Source organism: Artemia franciscana, chromosome 16 (genome assembly GCF_032884065.1).
Source record: "Artemia franciscana chromosome 16, ASM3288406v1, whole genome shotgun sequence".
Lineage (NCBI taxonomy): Eukaryota > Metazoa > Arthropoda > Branchiopoda > Anostraca > Artemiidae > Artemia > Artemia franciscana.
This window is the reverse complement of record NC_088878.1, coordinates 34144017-34171946: the sequence shown is the minus strand read 5'-3', so window position 1 is coordinate 34171946 and position 27930 is coordinate 34144017. Positions and strand designations below refer to the sequence as shown.

General features: G+C 34.7%; 2 protein-coding genes across 5 annotated transcripts in view; both read left to right on the top strand.

Annotated features, from left to right (window-relative positions):
* The window catches only part of LOC136037373 (S-formylglutathione hydrolase-like), a 20390-nt gene extending 15936 nt beyond the window's left edge, over positions 1 to 4454 (top strand). Inside the window, exons 4-5 of the mRNA XM_065720103.1 lie at positions 482 to 720; positions 4148 to 4454. Of these exons, the coding sequence (XP_065576175.1) occupies positions 482 to 720; positions 4148 to 4330 (422 nt within the window). The 3' untranslated portion in view covers positions 4331 to 4454. The remainder of the gene's footprint in view (positions 1 to 481; positions 721 to 4147) is intronic.
* A 17590-nt stretch (positions 4455 to 22044) lies between these two features.
* Positions 22045 to 27930, top strand: part of LOC136037372 (serine protease inhibitor 88Ea-like) — a 31734-nt gene continuing 25848 nt past the window's right edge. The window contains exon 1 of one of the 4 annotated variants that reach the window (XM_065720100.1): positions 22045 to 22247. Coding sequence is in view for 1 of the 4 variants with exons in the window: in XM_065720099.1 (XP_065576171.1) it covers positions 26078 to 26183 (106 nt within the window). In the remaining 3 variants the exon portion in view is untranslated. Of the gene's footprint in view, positions 22248 to 26062; positions 26307 to 27930 lie in introns of those variants that run through there. The other 3 variants (XM_065720099.1, XM_065720101.1, XM_065720102.1) reach the window with 3 other exon arrangements.

The window sequence follows — 27930 nt, the reverse complement described above, 5'->3', positions numbered from 1 at the left end:
AAAACAAACTTTTTCTGAAAGTTTTGTAAATAAAATTTGCAAATATCTCGATCAAATAGCGTCATTTTTCAAATCTGGTGGCAGGTTTCAAATAAAGTGAAACTGTATGATAAAAAATTATTTAGAAACATGGAGGAAAAAGCCGTTCATGAATGTTGTTTATGTGATAAATTGAAAGTTACTGCATATTATAAAATCAGAGTTTCCCCACTTCCACTATTCTGTTGATTATATAGTCTGGGGATTACTCTTTGTTTCTTCTTCTGCCTTCTTCTGCTCTTGTCTTCTCTCTTGTCTTCTTCTGCAGAGCTGCTTTTCTATAATTCTAACCATTTCTTGCAACAAGTTTGTAATCACAAATCAAAGTTTTCATAAATTTGAATTATCGTTTCATTAACATATACTTCTTTCCTTTTCTTTTTCTAAGTTCGACTAATTTTATGTAGATTATTGTGTGATATTGGAAATGTGAATAATTAGTAGTTTTTTCATTTCAGTATGGGAGGTCATGGTGCTCTGATTTGTGCTTTAAAAAATCCAGGTCTCTACAAAACGGTATCTGCATTTGCCCCCATTGCAAACCCAATAAATTGTCCATGGGGGCAGAAAGCTTTTAGTGGCTACTTCGGTGAAAATAATAAGGAAGAGTGGAAGAACTGGGATGCAACAGAACTTGTTAAAAATTACAATGGACCTCCTATTGAGATTCTAGTTGATCAGGTAAGAATCTTGATCGATAAAGTTAAAGGTGACATATCGGACAGCATACACTGATTCTAAGTAATCCAAATCAGACTTAAAGAACATACATTTTTCTTATAATAATATTCGGCCGTGATAAACACGGTTGGGCCTGGTTAAACAAATTCCGACGAAACATCGAATCTCAGATGCCAGGTTAGGTGGCAAACGCCTGGGCTTTCTCCTAGGTCAAATTATAATAATAATGGATACTTGTCTGTTATAGTGCCGACCACTCAAGCTGTTCATCTATTGACGCATTTTACAAGCAGTTTCATTTTACAAGTAAATTATTTGGACCGTGTGAAGTTAGAAAACAATTCTTTCTTCATAATTTGCAGAATGATCGTACTTAACACATCTTGCATGCAGACCCGCTGTACTTTTACCCCCAATATGCAAATATATAGCCAATTTTTTTTCTAATGTATTATATTTTATTATCACACTTAGGTATATTTCATTAGGATTACCATTATCTCACTTCTTGAGTGGTCGACACTATAACAGACAAGTACCCAATAATGTCTGAACTTTCAAAAAAAAAACACATCCCTGTAGTCTTTTAAAAATGCTATAGGAATAAGCTGTTGTGTGAGGATGAAACTATGTAGAAAGCGTTAATACATCTTCCAGACTCTAAACTGTAAATAAAGATCTTAAACTAAATTATGGAAATTAATTTTGTCGTGTAAGAACCACCTAGTGACTTCGCCATGTGAGTTCTGGTGGGTATACTGGATGAAAATCTCTGAAAATCTCCTTGATAATTTCTTGATTAAAAAGGATTCATCTCAGTGGTAAGAATTCAATTTATTGACTAAAATAGCACACAAGGTAGCATAAGCACGTCGGAACAGTTACAATGATAAAACAGATGTTAGGGGATAAACATAAAACAAAAAGTTAAATCAATTATTAAAATGCGAAACAAAATAGGGAACAAAAGAGTTTTGTACCTCACGGTCAAAATTTGGGGAAACAAGTCAAGTTGGGTATTTGGAGCTCTATGAGCATTAAGTCTTGTATTAGGTAGGATTGGGGGATTTTCTTTGAAGGGGGGAAGAAGACGTCGATGATTGTCAGAACTAAGGCACAGTTCATGGTAAGGAAATGACGTCGTGATTCCAATGTAGTAAGCTATCATAGTCAACGCGAATTGACGCAATTGAGTTGTTAGTAAAGAATGTTGTGTATCCCCTAATGATTTTTTTTTTCTTTCTTTTTTTACTTAAGTTGAATCCTCAATTTTATTCCTGCTCAATATTTGAAAGAGATCCGACTAATCCTGATAACGCCACAGCTTGAAAACTCACAGCGATAATAAATCCCAGGCCTCGCTCGATAGAGCTTATTGCAATAACTTGTTGAATAATCGTCAGTTTTGTTATGTCATTTGAACATCAAAATGAATTTCTTGCAAAAAAAAAAATCTTGCTAACCCATTAAAATTTTGAAACCAATCAAAAAGATTGTCAGCTTATGCTGATGAATAATTTCCCAAAAATTTTCTATCTGTAAACGAGCAAATTGCAGATTATTGAGCTCCGAAGTACAATAGGATAACAGCTATTTCCAATAGGTTCTAATAAGACCTCAGTAATTGCAATTATCTAAATGAATGCCAAAAATAACAAAAAGTAATTGTAGTAAGCTTATTGAAGGCGGAGTGAGCTCCCAAGTGTGAGTTTACAATGATTTCTTGATTCCCTATTCACCAGCAAAATAACGCAACCAACTTGAAGCCTTGGGCTTATAGGACTTATAGCAAGGAGAATGTAAAAATTGAAAGTAATTTATACTGCTTAAGAAGATTAAAGTATAAGGTTTCTAGAACGAATATTTCTCCCAAAAATACTGATCAAATTTTCAAAAAGAAAAAAAAATCCCCGCATTATGTTCTTCTGGTCAATCAACTCAATATTTTGATTTGTTTTCTTCTGTAGCATTGAAAACAAATGTCCAAAATTTAGAACCAAATCACTAGTATCACAACTCAAATTGGTCGTGTCCCAAATTTGGTTAATTGGCTGATTACCAGAAATTATTAGAAAAAATACGGCTCAAGATTGGTTATGTCCCAGCACTCCTCTTCGCCAAATCTTAGTATAAAAAGAATAGTATTGGATGCAAATTACTAATGATTATCCTCAAGGCCTCAAAATGTTTGATGTCGAGATCCTTGTGAATTTTTTTCAAAGAAAGATTTTTTGTATATTTGAATATATAAATTATTTTAAAATACCATGTTTGCTTTCTTAAATTAGTGTTCATAATTTTATTTACTAGGGTTAGAATAGCCCGTTTCTCGACTAATTCATGGTATGAATTGCTTTTAATCGATATTCTGTCGAAAACCATGAAAAGAAGTTGAGCAACTTCATGATCTCCATCAGCTGAGCAACTTATTATGCAGAAGATTTAATACACATTTTTGTTTTAAAAATTCTTTGTACATTACCTGGGACATGAAGCTGTGATTTAGTTTTTAAATGTGTTTTTTAGTACAGATTATGCCTTTTTAACTATGAATAGCCAAAAAAATGAATAAAATGAAAAAAATTTACTAATCCACAAAAAAAATTGTTTTAATCGTAAATTGACGTAATCACGAACATTGGAATTTTTTATTTGGTAAATAAAAATGCGCTTTTTGAATTCAATAGAAATCACACTTGTAGTTTCGCAGGTCTAGGTCTCAATACCTCACAATTATACCCTGGATTTGACTTCACAATACCCTGACTTATGAAGCCAATGCAATTTTGTAAAAGAAAAAAAAAATACCCTACATGTGCCGTCTAAATGTTTTATGGCTTGGATTACGTCAAGTTGGACATTGAATGAGGGAGGCTGACCTATCCTCCTTGTTCGTTTTAGACCCCCTATCATTGATAAAAGGGGGGACATTTTATTCAAGATATAAATTTTGTTTTTAACATTATCTATTTGATTTTAAAATTTTAACATTTTCGATCGAAAGATTAGAAATGTTTTGATTTTCCATTCGAAAGAATCCTATCTCGATCTTCTAGGGTTTATTTTGCTTTATGAAAAACTTAGATTTTTCTAGGAAATAAAAGGTATGTGAATTTTTGGAATCTTATTGCATATAAAGCCTAATATTGATCCCATCCCCTCCACCCTATCCGAATAAGCAGTGTTTGCCTGCAAACATTTTTTCACTTAGTGTTAGTAATTTGTTTGAATTCAGAGTCTTTCTTTATTCAAGTGGTGGAGATCTTCAACCCTGCCCCCATAAATGCTGAAATTCTTACGGTTCTCCCTCCAGTTTCTTCTGTATAATTTTTTTATATCCCTGTTATTAAATTCGTTGTCTGTTAAATTTTAATTCCAATAAACTGCTAATTATTAAGTTGTTAATTTTGGTAAATTTATGTTCTAGGGCAAAAGTGACCAATTTTTGGAACAAGGCCAATTACTTCCTGACAACTTTGTCCGAGCTTGTGTGGCCGCCAAAGTACCAATCGTCTATCGACTCCAAGATGGTTATGATCATTCGTATTATTTCATTGCCACTTTTATCGCCGATCATTTTGCCCATCATGCCAAGCAACTCAAAGCTTAAAATATTTGATTCTTTTATTCAATTGTTTCTGTTATTGTATCTACTTCTTTTTCGTATATATTCTGGTTTGTAATATTATAGAATGTGAACTATTAAAATACCATGGACATTAAAGTAAAAACAATTTTTGCCTAATTTTAGGTCTAAATGCCCGAAAACTCCGATTTTTTAGATTCTGATTAGATTTCTTTTAGTTGTTACAAAATTATGAACTATTTTATTTATTTTTATGTTGCAACGCTGAAGTATGAAAATAAGTAAGTAAAACTTACCAGTCAAACTACAAATACAACTATTAATAACTCACCGCAGCACCAAGCCGCCTGAGGCCAACACAGCTACGCACGCTCCTCCTCCAGCCTAATCTATTCAAGGCCTCCCTCTTTACACCCTCCCAGGAAATTCCTATGTCCTTTAAATCTTTATTTATGACATCCTCACATTCCAGACGAGGACGACCTGCTTTCCGTGTAGCCCCAGACGGTTGGCCAAAAAGGACAATCATCGGCAATCTGTCATCTTTCATCTGCAGAACGTGGCCTAGCCATCTCAACCTTTCTTTCATTATAGCCCCAGAAAGCGGGATTGAACCACATTTTTCGTACATCCAACTATTTGAAATACGGTTAGTCATCCTGATACCCAGAATAATCCGTAGGCAATTTCTCTGGAAAACTTCTAGTAAATTTTCATCCACTTTCGGAGCGCCCATGCTTCAGAACCATATTTGACCACTGTCATCACTGTAGCTTCCAATATTCTAATTTTGGTTTGCAGAATTATCTTTCTATTCTTCCAAATTTTCTTTAACTGTAAAAAAAACACCCTGAGCCTTAGCTATTCTACTTTTAACATCTTCACTGCTCCCACCGTCTTTATTATTAATATTACCAAGATAAGTGAAGCTACCCACAAAATCAATCTTTTCGTTACCCAACGTCACCTTTTTATTTTCGCTTATTCATAGCCTTAGTGATTTAATCTTCTTAACATTCATTTTCGAACCTATTCTAGCACCCTGAACTCGCAAAAATTTATTCATTTTGCTCACACTTTCATCCAATATGCTTAAATCATCAGCATAATCTAAGTCCAGGGGAGTTTCTCCTCCCCATTTGATTCCGTGTTCTCCAATTGCCTTTCCTGTGCTCCCTAATACGAATTCATCAAAATAATCCATATAAGAGGGATAGAACACAATTCTGCTTAACTCCTGATTTAATACAAAACTAGCTGCTAACCTGATTTCCTACTTTGACTGCAGCAGTATTATTATCGTACATAGCACAAACCACTTTAATGTATTTGTCTGGTATACCATATAAGCATAAGACCTTTGCTAAAGCTCTTCTATCAACAGAATCGAACATTTGCTCATAATCTATAAAACTGAGGACCAAAGAGGTTTGACAACGAATGCACTTCTCCCTTATTAACCTAAGAGCGAAAACTTATTCGAAACATCCTCTACCTTTTCAAAAACCGCACTGTTCTTCTCTTAAAACTTTGTCTACAGCATCTCTCAGTCTAAAAAGTATCATATTGCTAAATAATTTGCTACCTACAGAGACCAGACTAATGCCTTGATAATTCTGACACTCACTCTTATCACCTTTCTTATACTGTGGTTTAATTAAGGTTCTCCTAAAATCACTAGGTACTACCCTTCTTCAAAAATCATATCCATAATCTTCCGTAGCTTATTTCTAACCTCAGAGCCACCATATTTAAAAAACTCATTTATCACACTATCAGCACCTGTAGCCTTATTATTTTCTAATCCTTTTAGTACTATCGCTAATTCTTCCTCACAGAACAAATCTTCCTTCATATCAAATTTATCACAAACTTTTTCATTTTCATCTATATCTTTTCCTGCAACTGTATCTCGGTTTAGCACATTCTCAAAAAGTTCCGCCGTCTCTCTTTAACTCTTTCTTTATCACTAATTGTGGCCCCATTCTTATCATTAACTGGGACTAGTCCGGGGTGACTACTCCTTCTCAATTTATTAACATGCCAATATAACATTTTACTATTATGCCGTCTAGCTGCATCTTCCAGATCCTCGGAAATTTTATCCATGGCCTCCACTTCACATCTCCTTAGTTCATATTTTAATGCTTTCTCCACTTTCTTTACATTCCTTTTGTTTTCTTATGATCTATCACTCAAATAATTATTGTACAAACCCCTTCTACACTCTATTAAACATAAAGTTTTTTCACTAATTTTCCTAGCTGCATTCTTAACGGTCTTCCCTACGACACCATCTGCAACTTCACAAATTGTTTTTCTAAAATTATTCCATCTATCATCCACATTGTCAAATTTTAAACTCAAGTTTAGTTTTCAACTGTTTCTGGAAAGTTTCTCTCGAATTTTCATCCTGGAGTCTACCAACATCATAACTTTCCGCGAGGTAGTTACCCTTCCGAAATTTCAGCTTTAAACTAACCTTAGACACTACTAGATCCTTAGATCCTTAGAACCTTAGACACTAACATCAATAAGAGCACTCCTATATACTCTAGTATCTTCTATTGATCCTAAAGTCTTCGGTTTACAATCGATTAGGTTTGCTGTCTTACTATCACGTGAATACCATGTCAACTTAAGTGTGATTCTATGACCAAACACCGTATTGGTTATAACTAGGTTGTTATGCCTACAAAATTGCAAAAATCTGTAGTCATTGCTGTTTTCTTTTCCTACGCCAAATGTACTTGGGCTAGGATACCATCTATCCCTATTTTTACCAACCTGGGCGTTAAAATCTCTGAGCAAAAACACCATATTTCTACCTGGTATCCTGTCTATTTGCTCCTGTAACTGTAAGTAAATTCATCTGTGTCACTAGTATCTCTGTCAGTTGGTTCAACAGGGGCATATACTACTATAACTGATACCCTGAAATTTTTAATCATATAATGAACAATTAGTATTCTATTATTAATAACTTCCCAGCCTAAACAAGACTTACCAGCTTCCTTATTCATCATAAATAACCAAGCAATAAACAAAGTAAAATCAAACTAAATAAAACTAAGTAATAAATAAAGTAAAATTAAATTTAAAAAAATAAAAGTAAAATAACTAAGTAATAAATAAGTAATACTAATTCAAACATAAGCATGGTTCAAGGTTCAATTGGCTATTTAATAAAAATAATTAAAAAACTATTCAACAAAAATATATAAAGATAAACGATATATTAATACACTGCCCTGTGCAAAAGGGTATGTTCAGACCCAAACACATAAAATGTTACCTAGTAACATGTAGTACAGCATCAACTTCACTCACAATCATGTGGCTCCTCAATAATTAACAACAGTTAACCTTATTACTAGGGTTCTTCTCAATATGTTTGTTTAAGTCCTTTGTCCCAGTGTCTTTCTCAGTGAGAAGCATACATTCAAAGACAACTACACTGTTCTTTTAGAGTAATCTGCTCCACAAACGATTGTCCACCAAAATTCTCGCAGCAAGTTTACAACGCCACCCTATTTGTTCCAACATACCCAGGTGTTTACGTGACAGAGTTGAAGGCAATTGATGCAGATAGCACTGATAGTCAGCTAAGATATAGTATTGTTGCTGGAAATATTGATAATAAACCTACTGACATTCAAGAAGGAAGTTGATGAATATTATTCAAGTGGCATTTTCTCATTGTGCAAATTTAGAAGAAATGCAAATTAAGATTTTTGTTTTGTAGAGGCTTAACGGCCTGCCATCAAATTTGCGAATATATTTATTTATTTATTTTATTTTACACTTGAACCAAAAAACCAGGACTCAAATTACGTCACAAATGAGCAAAATTTAAGGTGGTTCGATACCTTAAAAAAAACACTGACATTCAAGAAGGAAGTTGATGAATATTATTCAAGTGGCATTTTCTCATTGTGCAAATTTAGAAGAAATGCAAATTAAGATTTTTGTTTTGTAGAGGCTTAACGGCCTGCCATCAAATTTGCGAATATATTTATTTATTTATTTTATTTTACACTTGAACCAAAAAACCAGGACTCAAATTACGTCACAAATGAGCAAAATTTAAGGTGGTTCGATACCTTAAAAAATCCCCTTATCTCGTCCATTACTCCAAATTACCAAAATTACCCCTAATTTCTCCAAATTTCTTAGAAAAATCATTTAACTTCTCCAGTTTTGTTCTAGAGATAAAGATATCCAAATTTAATGAAACTTGCATCGTTCAAAAGTTTTTTGTTTTTGTTATTGAACAGAGCAGAATTTTCATTTTCAAGTTCTGGAAGGGCAGTCCCTAAAAGTTCCAAGCTGGTATTCTACTATACCTGCTTGGAAAATATTAAAAATCAGCATAAACCCTAGTCTCATTGAATAATTTGACAGCTTTTGAAGTTTCCTGTTGTGCTAATTTCCTTGATTGAAATCTTAGCGGATTCAAGATGTATATTATTTACGATTTATGTACATTGATTAGACAGCGTTATGCTTAACATTTTACAAGACGCCATAGGTTTCATTTGTTTTAAACTAGCCTCTTCTTAGCTTTTCGAACTGCTGCTGACACATCTAGGATCCCTTATTAATTATTACCAAAATTGCTTCGAAAGCTCCCTGTGGTGCTGAGGAATTTACCTAATGGGCCCTTTGTCTTTGAGACTGTCAGCCGACGCAGAGACTCGTAAAATGACATTTTTGGTATCGAACGTCCTAAAGGAGAAGTGGAAATGTAAGAGCTGACGGTAAGTAAAACTAAGATCGAAAATAAGAAAAGAGACTAAGGGGCTATATTTATTTTGCAATACATAAAGACTGGCTAAGGTGTTTTGTGATCAGTTTTTAGCCTCTTTCCAGCATCACGATCTTGACGATTTGAGAGTGAAAGAATGATACCATTGTTTCTGACACCTATCCTTACGTTTAAGGGTCGACTGACTATAGACCGACATTAGGCTGACCTGGAGTGACAGCGCCTCCAGTGCCTCTACTGGCCTCCGCTAGGGTATTGTACCATTTTTGAGTAGCCACACGGGTTCTACGAGTTCTTCCTGTACTGATATTATAACCAATGTGGACACAAGTGTGCTACCTGTGGAAGGGGGGAGTAAATGCCACAGTATGTCGCCCAAGGTGCCACGATCTGTGTCCCCACTTGTAAATATATCTTTGGGGGAAATAAGCCATCTGGTAGATACTACAATGACAATAACTCACTACTCTATTCCTAACCCTATTAAGGTTCAGGGGGAAAATAATCTAATATAGTCGTAGGAAGTAACTCATTTTTATTTACCAATATTAACTCCAACATTAGCTCGCTAAACTCTAGATGTAAACTTACTTAAAAAGTATATATACAGCATAGAGGGAAAGTCGCATCTTTCACCATCACGTGACGCGGTGGGCCAATAAAATGTATGGGGACTCAAAATTTAACTAAATTGGGACTCAAGCCTTACGCGTAAATTGTATTTTAATGGCTAATTTTAGCTATATAAAAAGAAAACTTCAGTACAAACAGGCTAGCCTCTACGAGAGTTTAGCTTATAAATAAACCGTATGACAGCTAAATCAATGTGTAAAAGAAAAGCGAAATTTATCTGATAATAAAGGGGAATAGGCTCCAACACCTCCCCCTTAAAATAAATGGCCACCCATGCGCCTCGCTGGTCAACTTTTAACAACACGAAAAGTCAAATTCATAATCTCACTTAGGCTTCTGTCTTCCATCTCTGACGAATGTCTGTGCTGCTGCTTCCACAGCTTGGCTCAGGATCTGTTAACATACAACATGTTTCAACTGCAGAACTACAAGGGTTTGGATTGTATGGGCATCAGCATGAGATTTGAAATTTTGAAGAATGGAAGTCCAGAATATTAGCAGAAAATAATCGTGTCAATCTAATCAAGCAATTTTCGAATTGGGTGTTTTAACGCCACCACGGTTTTCCGCCACCGTATGTTTTCTGCCACCCAGGAAATCTTGCATCGTCAAGAGGGTTAGTTGGGTCAGAATAGACAGGTTAGGTTAGGTTGGTCTATGTATATGCCTGTATTTTTTTATTGTATTGTCTATCTGTGTCTATGTCTATTTCTAAGTCTATGTCTGTTCTTATGTCTATGTCTATATCTATGTCTATTCTGACCTACCTGAATTAAAAGGTGAAAACCACGGTGGCGTTAAAACACTGCTACGCAATTTTCTGGCCTAGCTAGACTGAATCCAAATCTTCTAGCCCTCTAGTATAATGGAAACATCCAAAAGTGATAATCATTTTGGTTTGGGTCAACCTTAATGAGAGGTATACAGCACGATTAACAGGAGCTTTCTTGCTCTCACGTATTTCACATTTAAGAAAAGCGAAGAATAAGAATTTTGGCATATGAGACGGTACCAGACGTCGAAAGGTAGTGGCTAGACTCGGTTTTTAACCTCCGATGATAAAAATGAATACCACATCTCAATTAAAACAGGAATTACCCCTTTGCATAACTTAAATTTCTCCATGACTGAAGATACAAGGATGTGCGAAAACAATTAGGGTACAGGGAAATCAGGTAACAATCTTAGCAAAGCATGCATCAGTTTTTTCTAGGTCCCATCCCATGGAATATTTGAATGAAGAATTATTATTCTATTTCCTTATTTTATTTCCTTATTTTACTTATATTTTATTTCCTTATTTTATTATTAGACTCCACTTATTTCTTAGACTCCACTTCTTTTTTGGTCTCTTTTTATATTTCTTTTCTCTCTCTTAGTTTTCTTTATTTTTGTTTTGATATCAAAATTATTTCCACTGAATGAGAGCTAAACTCTTAAATTGTAATTTCATTTCACAAATGTTTTCTCTCTTTTAGGTCTATTTATTTTAACGCAAGACATAAATAATTCGTCTTCAAATACGGGGCAGGCGGATTAATAATAGCAATAAAAAAAGAGGAAAAAAAGATCGGGGTTTTCCATGGGGGGGGGGGAGTAGCCAACGGGACAAATCGGAAACAAAACAACGGTAAAAGAAAATAAACAAGATAATTCACAAAAAAAGATGCAACAACGAAGACAAAAACAATAAATAAATAAGAACTACAATCGAAAAAATAAAATCAGATACTAATCTGGAAGGTGTATTCAACCTTCCAAAACCTTTTAGAAGTAGCTTCACCTGGTAGGCGAACAAAAATACGGCCTAGGTCTGACCAAACGTTCTTTGCTCCGTACTTACATCTGGCACCATCCAGGATAATCTTGTGCTGCTTTGTGAGATATTCATTCACAAAAACACCAGAATGAAAGTTCTTAAGCCTTAAGAATTTTAAGAAGTTCTTAAGAATTTTGCGGAAACATAACATTATACTTGTTTCTAATCAGTGAGATCATTAGGTAGTTTTCTTAATTCTGGGAAGGATTTAACCCGGGGAGATTTAGTTAGTTGGGTCTATAAAATTCCTTGTTCTTGTGGAAAGTTCTATATTGGTAGAACTCACCAACAATTTATTGAAAGATTTATTGAGCATCGCAATTCAATAGAAAAAACCCTATAATTAAGAAAGCCTCCTGAAACTTTTCTTTCGGCTCTGGCTGAACATACATTCTTTCATCCTGAACATTTTATTCAATTTGATGAGACTACGGCTATTTCTAATGATAGGGGTTTTTCTCAGTGGGCGAGGGAGGCTATAGAAATTAAAAAATATATTTTTGCTAATCTTTCAATAAATAGAGACATGGGGAATTTAAAAATTTGACCTAATTTATGATTGTCTCTTGAAAAATAAGCCAATAGTCAATAAAGGAATTAAAATTTTACACAATCACCAGGGGACAAGATTAAATACTAGACTAAAAAGAGTTGCTTCAATATTAGCTAACAAGAGGATTATTTCGCAACAGGATAGTAAACTAAGTTTCAATTTTCAAATTTTTTCCTCAGTTGCTTTGATGTTCTCATTGAAGTAACTCTAATAGCTTCGTGGATCAGTACGTGGATCGTTCCTACGTGGATCAGTAGCGACAATTGTATTTATTATTATTGGTGGTGGTTTTATTTTCTCTTAGTTTAGTGTTTTTTTATCTTGCGCTGAGTTTAGATACAGGCGAAATATCCGCGTTATTTTAGTCTTTTCTCTCTACTGGCCGCAGTCTCGTTTGAGTTTTTTTTTATGGAGTTTTATCTCTCTTTGTTGTTAAAAACACCAAATTTTGTAAGCTTAGACTTCGATTCAAAGAATGTATATGCAACATCTTTTTTAGAAAATTTGAGGATCACAGGGGCAACTCGACTTTCATCTGTATTCTGAGCTGTGGGGTTGGGTAAACGAAATCGTTGTACAGAAGGAATCTGATCACTCGTAAAAGCACTCAAGCCCATCTTGCCCTGTATAATGCTGTGCAATGTTACTTTGAGGTCAACACCAGGGGCCTGTTTGACGCTTACGAAACCAAGAAAATCGAGCTGAGCTTCTTGTTGATATTCGTCAAGTCTATCTTCCGTGTTTGCAATATGATTTTCAAGTGACTCGATTTGAGCTCTTAATCTCTTAAGTACTTTGCCAATCTGATCAATTTTTCCATTATATTCAACTGATATTCCATCATAACGTAGGGATGCTGTCTGTCCAGCAGTACCTGGGTTGATACAATTCTTTTGTGCTACTTTTTCTGTGATCAATTTCCCGATGTTCTTATGCATATTTTGCTTTGTCTGTGCTAACTCTTGTTCCGTAGAAACTAACTTTTCAACAAGAACAGTTACCGATGATTTCTCAGAACTTAGGCCAGGTTGCGCGGAGGGAGCTTTTTTTAATACTGTAAGTAGATATCCGAGGAAATCTCGAGCTCCTGAAATGCATTGTTAACGCTCCGTCCCGTTTTCTGTGATGCTTCTTTAGGCTTTTCCGCATAGAGAACTAAATTCACTTCTAAGACTGTTTGGAGATCATGGGATCCATAACAAAAAACTATAAATTTTGGCGCTTTTTCTGATTGGGTATTAACGTCTACAATTCTTACTGGTCAAAGCGGGTAATTTCTGGATTTTGCCAACGCCAAGTCCCCCTTTTTGAACTTTCTCATTTCGAAGTTCAAAATTGGCTATCTTAGCGCATAAATAAAAAGTCTAGTAATAGACTTACCTGTATGTGGGCAGGTCCACGATGTGCAGTGGCTACCACTTGTTTGATAAGTGGCCCAGTCGACCGTGGAGACCTGCTAGAATTTTCGACCGTACTCTGACATCCAGAGCTGCTATCGGATAAACCACAAAATAGTGAATAAATAATAATGTATTATTTCACTGATTGCGAAAATTTTTATAATCACTGACGGTCACAGCATTCCACTGTAATATATTCAAAAGTTAATCCGGCTTAAAATATATATAGATGTTCACAGTTTAACTCCCAAACGAGTACTGAATTTCTGCAAATGAAAAGAGATACGTAAAAAAAAGTGTTCAACTTCATAAAGTTTCAACTTCACACATCAAACCGTTCCAAAGATATTGTTGATAATTCCATTTGAAAACCTGCATATAAATGGTGTTTTGTAATTCAGTTCCGCCTCCCCCCTAAAAAATCCCTGAAAATTTAACTTTCATACCCTTAGGCATAGTTTTAATTAACTATGCTAGTAAATCGGTGCTGTTATCTTAAGGCAGACAAGCCTAAAACGCAGTACTCGAAGAACAGCCTCATCCAACGTTGCACTTCGATCTCGGATGATCTTCCAAAGGAAGTTATTCCCAAATTTTCTCTGTTGACTCTTTCAAAGGAAGAATCAATAGTCATCTAAAAACCCTCGATAAAAGACTAGCGACAAATCAGATATTTAATCAAGCCTGGCACCACGATTTTAGGAATTAAAAAAATAAATTGTTTTAGCCGTTATTCCAAGCTAACGCTTTAATTTTTCAGTACCTTCGTACTTATTATTGGATACCATTTTTATTTAGATTTTTTAACATATCCCTTTTCATTGATAGAATGCATTTACGATAATGCACAAAATACAGGTTAGGTTTTCTACTGTTGTTCTATTCTTGCTTAAAAATTATGAAGTTTTCAGGACAATATCAAATTTTTGTCAGTGTTGCTGAGTTGAACGGTGAAAATAAATAAATAACATTAATTGACTAAATTTTTAATGGTTTTTGACCATAAATTTCCATTAGCAATCTTTTGATTCCCAAAGACAGCTAAGTTTTTAAAAGAAAGCTACATCTTAAGTCGCGTGATTTTAGCCTATATTTCACCCCCGTATCTTTGTTTTATTTTGGCACCCAATGCCACCCAAAAACTGCATACCCGCAAACTGAGGTCTGTTTTCAGTAGATTAAATTCCCTATATTTTCCTGATTTTATAGGATATGTATGGTTGTCTAAGCTTCAGCTTAACCAATCAAATTCCCTTTTCACTATCCTTGGTACTTAAATGCTTTTGTAGTTTAAGCAAAATTTTGAAACTTAATCGGATTTTGCCAAAATTTCGAAACTCGGAAGACTCTGGTTTTCGATGGTTTATTATTATGGTTTTCGACTATGCGGAACAAATGGTTATCTCAAAGTTTTGATCCGTTGACTTAGGGTAAAAATGAGCGTGGGAGGGGGCCTAGGTGCCCTCCAATTTTTTGGTCACTTAAAAAGGGCACTAGAACTTTTCATTTCCATTAGAATGAACCTTCTTGCGACATTCTAGGACCACTTGGTTGATACAATGACCACTGGGAAAAAAAAACAGCGAAAAGACAGCTAAGTTTTTAAAAGAAAGCTACATCTTAAGTTGCGTGTTCTTAGCCTATATTTCACCCCCGTATCTTTGTTTTATTTTGGCACCCAATACCACCCAACTACATATCCGCAAACTAAGGTCTATTTTTAGTAGATTAAATTTCCTATTTTTTCCTGATTTTATAGGATATGTATGGTTGTCTAAGCTTCAGCTTAACCAATCAAATTCCCTTTTCACTATCCTTGGTACTTAAATGCTTTTGTAGTTTAAGCAAAATTTCGAAACTTAATCGGATTTTGCAACAAAAGAATTGTCACAACACGAGACAGAAAACAGTTCTCGAACTATGGCACCTCAAGTAGATTTCCAAGTAAAACAATGGTATATGCATACAGCAAGGTGGGAGATCCCAATACTGGTATCCAAGGATCCACCCTCCAGACTAAATAAGAAAATAAAGCCCTAACGCCCTAAAATGACGCCCTATCCCGTTATAGCTTTTCACTACCTCAGCCGATTTCCTACCGAATAAAACTACGATAATGGCACATATTATGTTTCGATGCTCAGGAAGACTAGAGTAAATATTCAGCAGTGTCTTTCAGAGTCCGCTCGAGCATCCCTTATCCACTTAATTAAATAAAAAAAAAAACTAGTTTTTTTTAACTGAAAGTAAGGAGCGACATTAAAACTTAAAACGTACATACTCCGTAAATGAAATGGGTTTTCCCCTCCGCAATTCCTGGCTCTTTACGCTAAAGTTTTCAATTGTTTTAAAAATTAGAATTGTGGCAAAGAGTCAAACTTTAGCCTAAAGAGTTAGGGATTGCGGAGGGGAAAACCCACTTCATATACAGAGTAATTTCTGTTCGTTTTAAGTTTTAATGTCGCTCCTTACTTTCGGTTAAAAAACTATTTTTTTTATTTAATTTCTGAACGTTTTTGAATTAATGCGTGTTTCATTTTCGCTCTCCGCACATAAATTATTTAAATGGAATTTGCATACTAATTCTTTTTTTGGCTAAATGTCTTTCTCTTAATTTTGATCAGACGATTTTGAGAAATAAGGGGTGGGGAAGGAGGCGTAGTTGCCCTCCAATTTTTCGGTTACTTAAAAAGGCAACTAGAACTTTTAATTTTTAATGAACGTTTTTATTAGTAAAAAATATACGTAACTTAAGAATTAACTTACGTAACACAATTTTATATTCTTATATTTTTATTATGTATATGAGGGGGTTTGTCCCCTCGTTAATACCTCGCTCTTTATACTAAATCTTAAGTTTTGTCACAATTCTTTAAGAATGACCCCTGGATCAGAAAGGCCGTAGAATAAGTAATTGAAGTTACTAAAAATGCTTTAGCATAAAGAGCGATGTATTTATCTCATCCTAAATACCTCACTCTTTATGTTAAAGTATTTTTAGAACCCCTCATATGCTTAATAATCTCTGTTCGTTTTAAGTTTTAATGCTACTCCTTACTTTCAACTGAAAGAACTTTTTCATGTTTATTTTTACATTGTTTTTTTTTTAGTAATACTAGAAAATCCTGCGCCGTTTTCACTGAGTTTTTCTTCCCCAGTGACATATTCCTCCAAGGAAAGATCCTCCCACATAGCCCCCTCCCCTCCCCTCAACCCAACCCCCCAAACCAAAAGAATCCCCCTGAAAACGTCTGTACGCTTCCCAATAACCATTACTGTATGTAACACTGGTCAAAGTTTGTAACTTGCAGCTCCTCCCCCAGGAACTGTGGGGGAGTAAGTCATCCCCAAAGACATAATTATTATGGTTTTCGACTATGCAGAACAAATGGTTATCTCAAAGTTTTGATCCGTTGACTTAGGGTAAAAATGAGCGTGGGAGGGGGCCTAGGTGCCCTCCAATTTTATCGGTCACTTGAAAAGGGCACTAAAACTTCTCATTTCCATTAGAATGAACCTTCTTGCGACATTCTAGGACCACTTGATTGATACAATGACCATGACCACTGGGAAAAAAAAAACAACAAACAAACACGCACCCGGGATCTGTCTTCTGGCAAAAAAAAACGAAATTCCACATTTTTATAGATAGGAGCTTGAAATTTTTGCTATAGGGTTCTCTGATACGCCGAATATGATGGTGTGATTTTCGTTAATATTCTATGACTTTTAGGGGGTGTTTCTCCCTATTTTACAAAATAAGGTAAATTTTCTCAGGTTCTTAACTTTTGATGACAAAGACTAAATTTGATGAAACTTATATATTCAAAATCAGCATGAAAATCTGATTCCTTTGATGTATCTTTTAGCATCGAAATTCCGATTTTTAGAGTTTCGTTTACTATTGAGTCGGGTCGCTCCTTACTACAGTTCGTTACCATGAACTGTTTGATATTAGCTTCCTTGGATGTAATCCGCAAAAGATAACGACAAATACTTATCCTGCAATTTGTCAACTGAAACGTTTTGGGTAACTAGGCGAATAAAAACAAGCAGTCACGTGCATTCCTGTGAACATTGGCTTATTCGTAGCTTATTATATATAGCAATTTATAGCTTGTTGTGAATGCTCTGATGCTTTATCAGTTCCTTTAGACTAACCGATTACTTTACACACTTATATTGTGTATTATTCCGATAACAGTCCGATATTCCGATAAGGGCTATGATGAAAGAAAGGTTGATATGGCTAGGCCACGTTCTGCGGATGAAGGATGACTGATTGTCGAAGATTGTTCTTCTTGGTCAACCGTCTGGGGCTAAACAGAAAGCAGGTCGCCCTTGTCTGGAGTGGGAGGATGTCATAAATAAAGATTTAAAGGTCTCGGGAGGGTGTAAATAGGGAGGCCTTGAATTGATTGGGTTTGAGGAGGACCGCCCGTAGCTGCGGTGAGTCATTATTAGTAGTATTAGTAGTAGATAAGAGTTTAGGACCAATACATCATTATAGACTGTTGTAGCCTATATTCCATAAAAACCATGTAACACGTACATGGACACACACGGGACATACGTAAGGAGAGCGAAATAGACTCCCCTTACAATTCTATTTTTACCTAAATATCTGAGGATTTCTTGTTACATTCATTTTTTTTGTAATTATTATTATTATTGCTATATCCTCCGAAAAAAATCCTTCCACATGCAGTGGACATATAGGTACAGCTCAAGAGGCTTAATAGATTTGTTGCTGGGGGGGAGGGCAAAGTAATTTTTCATCTTAAATTGGAGACCTCTCAGGTCATTGTAAGATGCAATTCCGTAACAAAATCTGTTACTATGGGCTAGAGTTTGGTCTTGACTATAATTAGCTCAGTAGCAAAAAGGTACTTTCCATTGCATATACCCCTGAAATGTGTAAACCATTCATTCGTACAGGTTATAACCAAAGGCTCTGACGTCATTCATTACCCTGTATATGAAAATGAATTTTAATTTCAGCATGACGTCTTTTTAAATGAATTATCAAACATCTCTCACATTTTTTCAAAGATAATTTAAAACAAGATTTGGCCGCGTTCCTCTTTTAATAGGTTGCGTTCAGTCGATTTCACTATGGATGAGCGAAGAGTAAGCCTTTAAATTTCGTGAGTGAATTCTAGGGCTAGGGGTTTGCAATGACTTGTTTTAACTAGTATAACTTGTTTAAGTCTGTTAAAAGTGTTCAGAGATGGAAAATTGCACTGTTATATTTTAGCAGAATACAGCACAATCTTCCAGTATGGTATGTGTGTTGATTTAGAGTGTTGTAATGAATATAAGACACTAAATAAAGTGTAAATGTAAATATAAAGGCAATTTGAACCTACATGCTAGAATTATATTGGAAAAAATAGTAAAAAAAGTATTTGTCAAGAATTACAGTCAAGTCCGCGAAACTTTTTTCATTTTGAGCATTTTGCAGTCAATTTCAGTAAATACAAAATCTAGTCTAGAGTAACTGAAAAACAAAATACAAATTTCGAAAGATTACATCAAGATCTTGTTTAGTCCGTAGTTGCAGCTGTATCAGAGTTGCAGCGGTAACTAGAAAAAAAAACCTAGTGAGAGACGATTATGTCTCATAAAAAAAAAAAAAAAAACAATAGCCAATAACTCCTAAGAATAGTGTGGAATCAAAACACAAAGTACATTATTAGAACCGCCTTATCCAAGACCCCTATGTAGTGTTAGAGAGAATACGAAAAACAGAAGAATATAACAGGAAAAATCTTGGGGGGAGGCTAAAAGGGCTAGATAGAAATATGATATTTTGGGATTGGCTTGGGTTATCTTAGTATTTGTTGAACCTTTCGACTATTTTGAACAAAATGGTTATCTTAAATTTTTAACAGATGTCTTGGTGGCTGGGAGGTAGTAAAATGGTATGGTAGGGGGAAGTTGCTCTTTAATCACCCTCGACTCTTAAAAAGAGTACTAGAACTTTCAATTGCCCGTTTCTGTTCCTGCTATATTGTACTATGCTATTTAGCTAACCTAAATACGCATTGAGTCTTTTGATTTTTAGAGTCTTTTGACATTCCTTGATACTTTCAACTTAATGAACTTACCTGTTCCTAAGATATTGCACATACGCCATTACAGCAACGAGGTACCCTATAGTGTCTTTTGATTTATCTCACTAATCAACCATGCATAAATTTAAGTCTCACAGAGCATACAGCGCAACTACCTTGTTTCTGTTTAGATTTGAGGTATAATTTGTTCAACCCCTTCCCCTCTCCTAACATCAATTTTGAATTTCTCCTACCAACCCTCTCCCCTTCCTTTCTCCAATGTTAAGCTACCTAAAATCGTCAACTCCACCCCCAAGACGTTCGAAAGATAACGGCTTACCAGGTCTCCCAAGGTCAAAATTTAGGACCCTTAAAATTCTACCCCTTAAAAATTCTTATTCTATCCCTTTATCCATTCCTGAGATAGTATGAAGGCTCTGAAAATTCAGGTGCTCATATTGTCTTTTGATTTACTCATGGACGTGTCATACCCTTTGGAAACTTTGGCAATCTTAGCTGAGCGAAAAATCCGCAAGGTTTTATTTGAGATCCAGCTCATCAGGAAAAACAAGTTTTTCTAGCCTGTTTCAGGGTCTCCTGGCACCCACTGGTCTCCTGACATCCTTCCCAGTATAGAAGTTTCTTGTCTCAGAGAACTATCTGTGAAAGTTTCGAGCTAATCGGGGACCCAGAATCAATCGTACCAAAGTTTACCGTTATATGTATGGGTGCAAAAATGAGGGGCTGGGAGGAGGATGTCATCCCCAAATGCATTTATATAGGATCTATTGACTATTCTGAACAAAATAGTAGTCTCAAACTTTTGATCGGATGAATTAGGCGGGGCCGAGTAGCAAAAAGGACTGGAGAGGAGGCCTGGTCGCCCTTCAAACACTTTTAACTCGTGAAAAGGGCCTTTTAATTTCTATTCGAATGGTCCTCTCTTCTGTGCAAAGTGATCGGGAAGAAAGTAATGGGTTAAATCATCAGAATCATTATTAACAAAAACAGAAGTCATGGTGGAGCCACATCTGGAGTCAAACTGATTGATATTGTTTTTACAAACATGGTTATTTAGCTTTTAATTTCAGATGCATTAATGCCCCATTTCTGAATAAATCCAACTGTCTCGTTTTTTTCGCAATGACATGGTGCTATAGAATGCAATGACGGTTAATGAAGATGAAATAATTGTTGCAGTAATGAAGAACGAGATGTAAATATTTTGTTTAAGGTGAAAGATCTTGCTCTATAAGATGAGAGAGGGCATAATCGCTAGGGTTGAAACTATTATGTTCGAAAGGCTATTGAAAAGGAGCATGATGGTAGTGCTCTTTTGTAATTAAAGTAGAGTAGTGGTTAATTATTAAAGAAGTAGTGATAAGGTAGGTATACCGAGTTGGATTTTGTAATTTATAATTTGTTGAACCCTAAACCCACCTTGGGTTCAACATTAATGCACAATTGGGGCTCTTGACAAGGGGAAATGCAGAGAAAACTATTCTTACTTCATGGTATGTGAAAAAACTGTAGTTAACACATTTTGAGGGTACTTTTACTATATTTTACCCCAAATCCCCCCCTAACGTACAATACCCAAAATTATGTGTTTACATTATTAAATTATATATTTTAATTATATATATTTGAAATATATATTTATTTATTATATATTGTATACATTTTGTATATTATACATTATATAAATATTTATTTTAATTATATATTATTAAAAAATATAGTTATATATTTACTTATTATTTATTATTCATATTTATATATTATACATTAGATATTCATTTATTTATTTAAATCATATATTTATTATAATTACGTATTTATATAATTATATGTTTAATTGTTTAATCGTTATTTAATTTATTATATATTTATGTAAATATACAAAATAATCATATAATTATTTAATTATAAAATTATATAATAAAATTTTTAAAATTATTACAATTATAAAATTTAAAAAAATTACACGATTATACATTTATTTATTATTAAAATAACCCAAATTATATAATTCCCATATATTTTACCATTCGTCCCTCATGTTTTAACATAATATCCATAAATTAAATCAACACCGACGAAATCAAGAGACGGAAAAACACATGGAAAATACTTAATTTGGGCTATATATTTGCACACTAGTCGTTGGAGTAGGGGTAAAGTATAGCAGAAGTGACTTAAAGATGTGTTAACTACAATTTGTCTGCATATTATGAAGGAAGAATTGTTTTCTCAACGTATTTCCCTCTTAAGAGCCCCATGTATGCATTAACACCCAAAGCCCTAATTTTTTTACTTCCTTTGGGTTCAGCTGCTTTACTGCTTGTAAACAATAACGACATGGGAACTTTAACCTTCCGCTTAAGAAAGATCATTCAAATCCGGGTAGCACCTTACCCATAGAAATCAGCTTAGAGTTTGTTATTTTACGTAAAATTTTCCAACATTTTAACATGTTCGACATACGTCATTCAATGTAAGTCAGTGATCTCAATTTTGCTTTGAATGTGACACGCACAGGTAGTTAATTTTTTGGGAATACCGTGGTATTGGATTTCCTTCCTGTTTACCGAAGCCATTGTTGAAAATCTCTGAATTGCTGACGGTACATTTTAGTACCAGGTGACAGTGTTATTCATTCTTCACTACGGTAACAACAGACAAGGAAGGATTTTATACACAAGCGAAAGGGCAAGTTTAATACATGTTTTTTTTTTAATTAGGCTATTGCAGTGCTTCTAAACTTGGGGTACTTGCCCCACCAGTGGGACAAGGGCAGCAATTGGAGGAATACCACAATTTTGAAAATGCCGTTTTTGTGTTTTCATTGAAAATAAAAAAAATACCCCCTGACATTTTCAAAATACCTTTTCTGGTGGCTCCCTCCACCCTTTCATTTTTTTTAATTGGCATATATGGGAAATAACAGAATTTCAAATCAGTTTAATTATTAGACCTAACTACACTCAGGTTATGTCTATTTATTGAAATTTTGGGTAAATTTTCTGATTGACTCATTAATGAGTGCTGAGAAATAGGCATACCTTAAGAATAAAAATTTAATACTGAATTCAAATACAAGATTCATTTAAGTCAGAAATGAACTCTCTCCCCCCCCCCTTGATGTACAAATAAATACCCTTAGTTGTTATGCAATGAAGTTTTTATTATTTTAACAAGCTGTTGAATCAATTTGAAGAAAAGAGTGACTTACAGAGAAGTCAGCTCAAACTTAGGATATATCATATGTTGTAATCGAAGTTCCGATCATTAGAGTTTCCGTCTCTGCTGAAAAGGATCGCTTTTTGCTCACAGTTCACTGTCATGCGTTGTTTGAAGATGAACATTCTTGTGATCCTCATTTATTCCGTATTAAGGATAAGTTCATGCATCACGACGGTTTAAGTCCAACGTAATTTTTGCTAATACCAAGATTTAGCTAGCACTAATTGATCTAATCCAATATTTCTCATACACTTTTCTGATTGGCTCAAATTAGTGTTAGCTAAATCTGGTATTAGTAAAATCGCTCTGTAAATGGGCCTTTAACTAAAGAAATGAGAAGGAATATGACTGTCATATATTTTCCTGTTAAAAAGTTTGCTTTGATTTAATTGGTTTATTTTTACTTTCTTTAACCAACCCCATTAATCCAAGAGCGTATGTGAAGCCAAGGGAAGTCTCACATATTCGTCAGTGTTGCCACGTTGAACCGGGGAAGTAAATAAGACAAACAATGTGCTGATTTCCAAAAGCAACTATACTTTCAAAGTAAAGCTAAACGTACTTAAGCTGCTTAGTGCCGTATGTCCTTAGGTTATTTTTTTTTACTGGTTTTTCACACTTTTTTTATTCTATTTTATTTTGTTCCTCAACGCCTTGCTCTTTACGCTAAAGTTTGACTCTTTTTCACGACAAGTTTTTTATTGTTTTAAAAAGTAGAGCTGTGAGAAAAAGTCAAACTTCAGCGTAAAGAGCAAGGCGTTGAGGAGGAAACAACCCCTTACATATACGGAATAATTTCTGTTCGTTTTAAGTTTTAATGTTGCTCCTTACTTGCAGTTAAAAAAAACTGTTCTTTTTTATTTAATTTCGGGACGTTTTTGAATTAATGCATGTTTTGATTTTGGCTCGACGAAAATGATTAATTAAAACGAAATTTGCATATTATTTTTTTTTTGGCTAAATGGCTTTCTCATAGTTTAAGAGGTGGGGGAGTAGGTCTAGTTGCCCTCCAATTTTTAGTTACTTAAAAATGAAACTAGAACTTTTTTTACGAACGTTTTTATTAGTAATAAATATGTGTCACTTACGAATTAACTTACGGAACAACTTCTATATTTGTATGTTTTTATTACGTATCTGAGGGGATTCGTCCCCTCGTCAATACCTTGCTCTTTACACTAAAGCTTGAATTTTGTCCCAACTCCTTAAGAATAAGCCCTGACTCACAAAGGCCGTAGAATAAATAGCTGAAATTACTAAAAATACTTTTAATTACTAAAAGTATTACTTTTAATTATTATAAAAATTACTAAAAAAGAGCAAGGTATTGTGGAGGAGACGAACCCCCTTATATACATAATATTTTCTTCTTTTTTTTAGTTTTAATGCTGCTCCTTACTTCCAGTTGAATTTTTTTTTCTCATTGTTTTTTTTTTAATAATGCTAGAAAATCCTGCTCCCCTTTCATGGATATTCTCTTACCTCATGATAAATTCCTCCATGGTAAGATCCTCCCATGTACCTAAGGTAAGTTTTCTCAGGCTCGTAACTTTATCTAGGTAAAACTAAACTTGATGACACTTATATATTTAAAATCAGCACCAAAATGCGACTCTTTTGATGTAACTATTGATATCAAAATTCCGTTTTTTAGAGTTTTGGTTACTATTGAGCCGGGGTTCGTTACCACGAACTGTTTGATAGTAAAACTGACATTCTTTATAAGCACTCTTATTGTTTGTGGAATACCCGCCGTGATAAATATTTCAACCAAAAAGAATTATAGTATGTAAAATAGTATATACTTAATATATAATAGCCAAGGGCCAGGGTGTATTTTCACAGTTAAATAAAAAAGTTTAAAAGAATAGGAAGATAAGTCTGCAAAACAAGATTAGAATATTAGAAGCCACGGTGATGACAGTGGTCAAATATGGCTCTGAAGCATGGACGTTCCGAAAAGCGGATGCAGATTTGCTAAACGGTTACCAGATAAATTGCCTACGGATTGTTCTGGGTACCCGGCCTACTGACCGTATTTCAAACAGTAGGCTGTACGAAAAATATGGTAGAAGCCAAGAGTTGTGATGGCTACAATTTAAGGCCGTGATTAAGTGAACTTGAAAACATCGAGGTTCAAAATTGAAGTTAGGGTAGCCTTCTGTCTCTCAATTCTCTAGAGATCGTCGATTGTCAAATACCCTTCAAATAGCACTTATTCATTGGCGGAAATAGCAGGTTAATTATACCAGCTTGTCAATTTGGTCTCTGGGGGGCGATCTGAAACGATTCTTTCTGGCAAACAATTTGTAAAAATTTCAGGTAGCTGAAAATATTCTATGGGACTGTTCGAAAACAGGATAATACATAAAAAATGGTTGCAATCATCTTACAGGCTATTGTCTTCTGCTCGTAGTACCGATTTTGTTCTAAAACCAATATCCTTCATAGAGTACACTTGTGAAAAAGAGCTAGGCATTTTATAAGATTTCTAAGCAATTAGAGGAAATAGAGCGAAATCCTAGCAAACATTTTGTAGCATCTTCAAGAAGCTACGGCCTGATATTAAAAGCGATATCTTCCGCCAATGAATGCTTGAGTACTTTTTGAATATAAATTTTCAATTTTAACATGGGATTTTCGAGTTCCATCGGTTCACTTAATCACGGCGTTGGAGCTATTTACGGTTGAAGCTACAGCTGGCTAGAAAAACCAAAAGACCAGCGTGGAAAATGCAACAAAACCAATGAAAAAAGCGCCAAAAAATTAAATAAAATTCAATAAAAGACCAAAAATCAAAAGAATTAAGATCAAATACCTAACAAACAATAAAGTGAGTTATTCACCAATATCCACGATTTGCATGAAATCCAACCAAATGAACTGCCAACGACGGATACTAAAGAACAACTGAAAAAAAAAAATCATTCGCTCAAACAAAAGGAGCAGCAATTGAGTAATTTTTTCCTTGGTTATTTTTTGGCGGATTTTTAATTTAATTTTTTGGCTATTTTTTCATTGGTTTTGTCGTACTTTCCGCACTTGTTTTTTCCTTGATCATATCATTTTGTTCGAGCTGAAGAAGAGAGGTGGCTATTCTCTCGAAATATTCGCTTTCTGTGTTTTCTTCAGTATTTTCATTTGGCCCCATTAAAAACTCCATTTTTGATCGTTTTCTGTCTTTATGCTAAAAAACAAATATTTCAGCATTTCAAACTTTCACTACAAGTAAGGCATTTTACTTTCCCTCTCTGTGTGACTGTCAGGGACATTTATTGAGGGTCGTAGACCCGGAGATGGACAAGGTTAAGGTTTTTCGGGTTACTACCAACCCTGCGCAAACAATTAGTTTATTTGTAGACTCTGGTTTCGACGGCTTTAATAAAACCGGAATCTATTGCGGTAAACTTTGTTCTTATTTCGTATGATAAAATATTATGGATGAAGCCTGCAGTTCAGAAAAACTATTCTTAGAATTTGGATGAATGTTGGATAAATACGTTTGCTGGTAATCTCACGAAAATAGTAGGTGTAGAACGTGGGGGAGCATTTCCTATTCCAGGTTAAGCTTTAGCTGAAGGGCCTTGAGACGGAGATCAGCACCGCCAGTTTGGACCTTAAGGGTCTAGTGAAAAATCCTTATTTTTAAGCTTTAAGGGACCTGGGCACCCAAAGAAAGTTTTGATTATCCTCTGGAGTGCCTAATGAAACCTAAATTTCTGCACCAGTATTGAGCTCCCACCCCAGAGTGATCGAAACACCAATATAAGGCCCTTGGAATATTTGGATCCTAATTAGGCTACTTTTGCATGACTATTCTGAAGATTTTGGGGGGTCATAACCTCCATCTTCGAAAGTGGTCCAAAAGGTAAAGGTCTGGTTGAGGGCATTCTCGCTGTCTCGGAAAGTAGTTGAGTTAGGTGAATGAATATTTAAGAAATGAATTTAAAGCGTAAGATATACCCTGGGAAGTTGTTACCAAGCCACTGCCTCTACAGTTTACTAATTTCCAGGGGTTATAAGATTCCAGAGATGTCATGTGTATCTGTCTAAATTTTGACAAAAAGCATTTTATCTTAATTTTTGTTTTTTTAGTCTCTTCTGGCTATAGCTTTGAAGATACAATTCATATTATTTCAGCAAGATTTTAAATCATATCATAACTTTTCCCCTAAACTTAAAAAATAGATCACAAATGTTTAAAACCTTATAAATCAGGATTGAGCCAATGTATGAGGCTCAAAACACTTTCCTCACGTATCTCATTTTAGTAGCAGATCTATTCCTTGAGGTTTTACTTTTATAACACAAAAATCGTAAACGGTCACCAAGAGTCAGTGCCCTTTAGAGGAGGAACGGATGGGGGTATGTAGTTCAAAATACCCTCCTAATTGCTCCCCAAGACAAGTATTGGTTCATACATTATTATTTTTTTTAGCTGAAGTGTTTAAGGGTATTTTATAAAATTTTAAATCATAGGTTTTAAATTATGATATCTTTGAAAGTAGTCAGTTGGACAAATGCACTTTAAGAACCCTGAGCCTAAAAAAATGGGCTTGTGTTTGAGATAATACTTTCTTTCTTTTTTCAAGACAGAGAAGAAGGGTGTCAGCTCCCCCCTCCCCCAGTCTCATTACTTTTATAATTTGTCCTGCAGTTTTGTTTTCCATATAAATCGCCGTTTTCACTTCTTCTAAAATAAGTCCCCCCTCCCTTTCGAAACCAAATTTTAGATAAACTCCTTTTTTGATGAAAAGAAGTAGAGTTGTTTAAATTTGATGCATAATTTAGTTTTAAAAAAAGCATATTTTTGAAAATTTGAGTAAGAAGTGGCAAGAAATTCAAGAAAATTTATGATCTCGGGGGATAGCTTTTAGATTACTTTTTTTAGGACAAAGGGCATTGCGGTCAGGGAAATATCTAGAATTCTGTTCATGTGGGGGTGTGCCAAAAAATTATCTAAACATATAACTTGTTAATATACTCATACATACTGATACTACCATATAAATATTAACTTAGACTCTGTTTAACGACCTTGAATAAGATTGGGGCCTTAGCCCTGAGAATCGCGAGCTCAAAGTTTTTCCCTTTACGAATTGAGAAAATAGAAACCAGATTTAATGATAGCAATACTAGTGACTCCCAT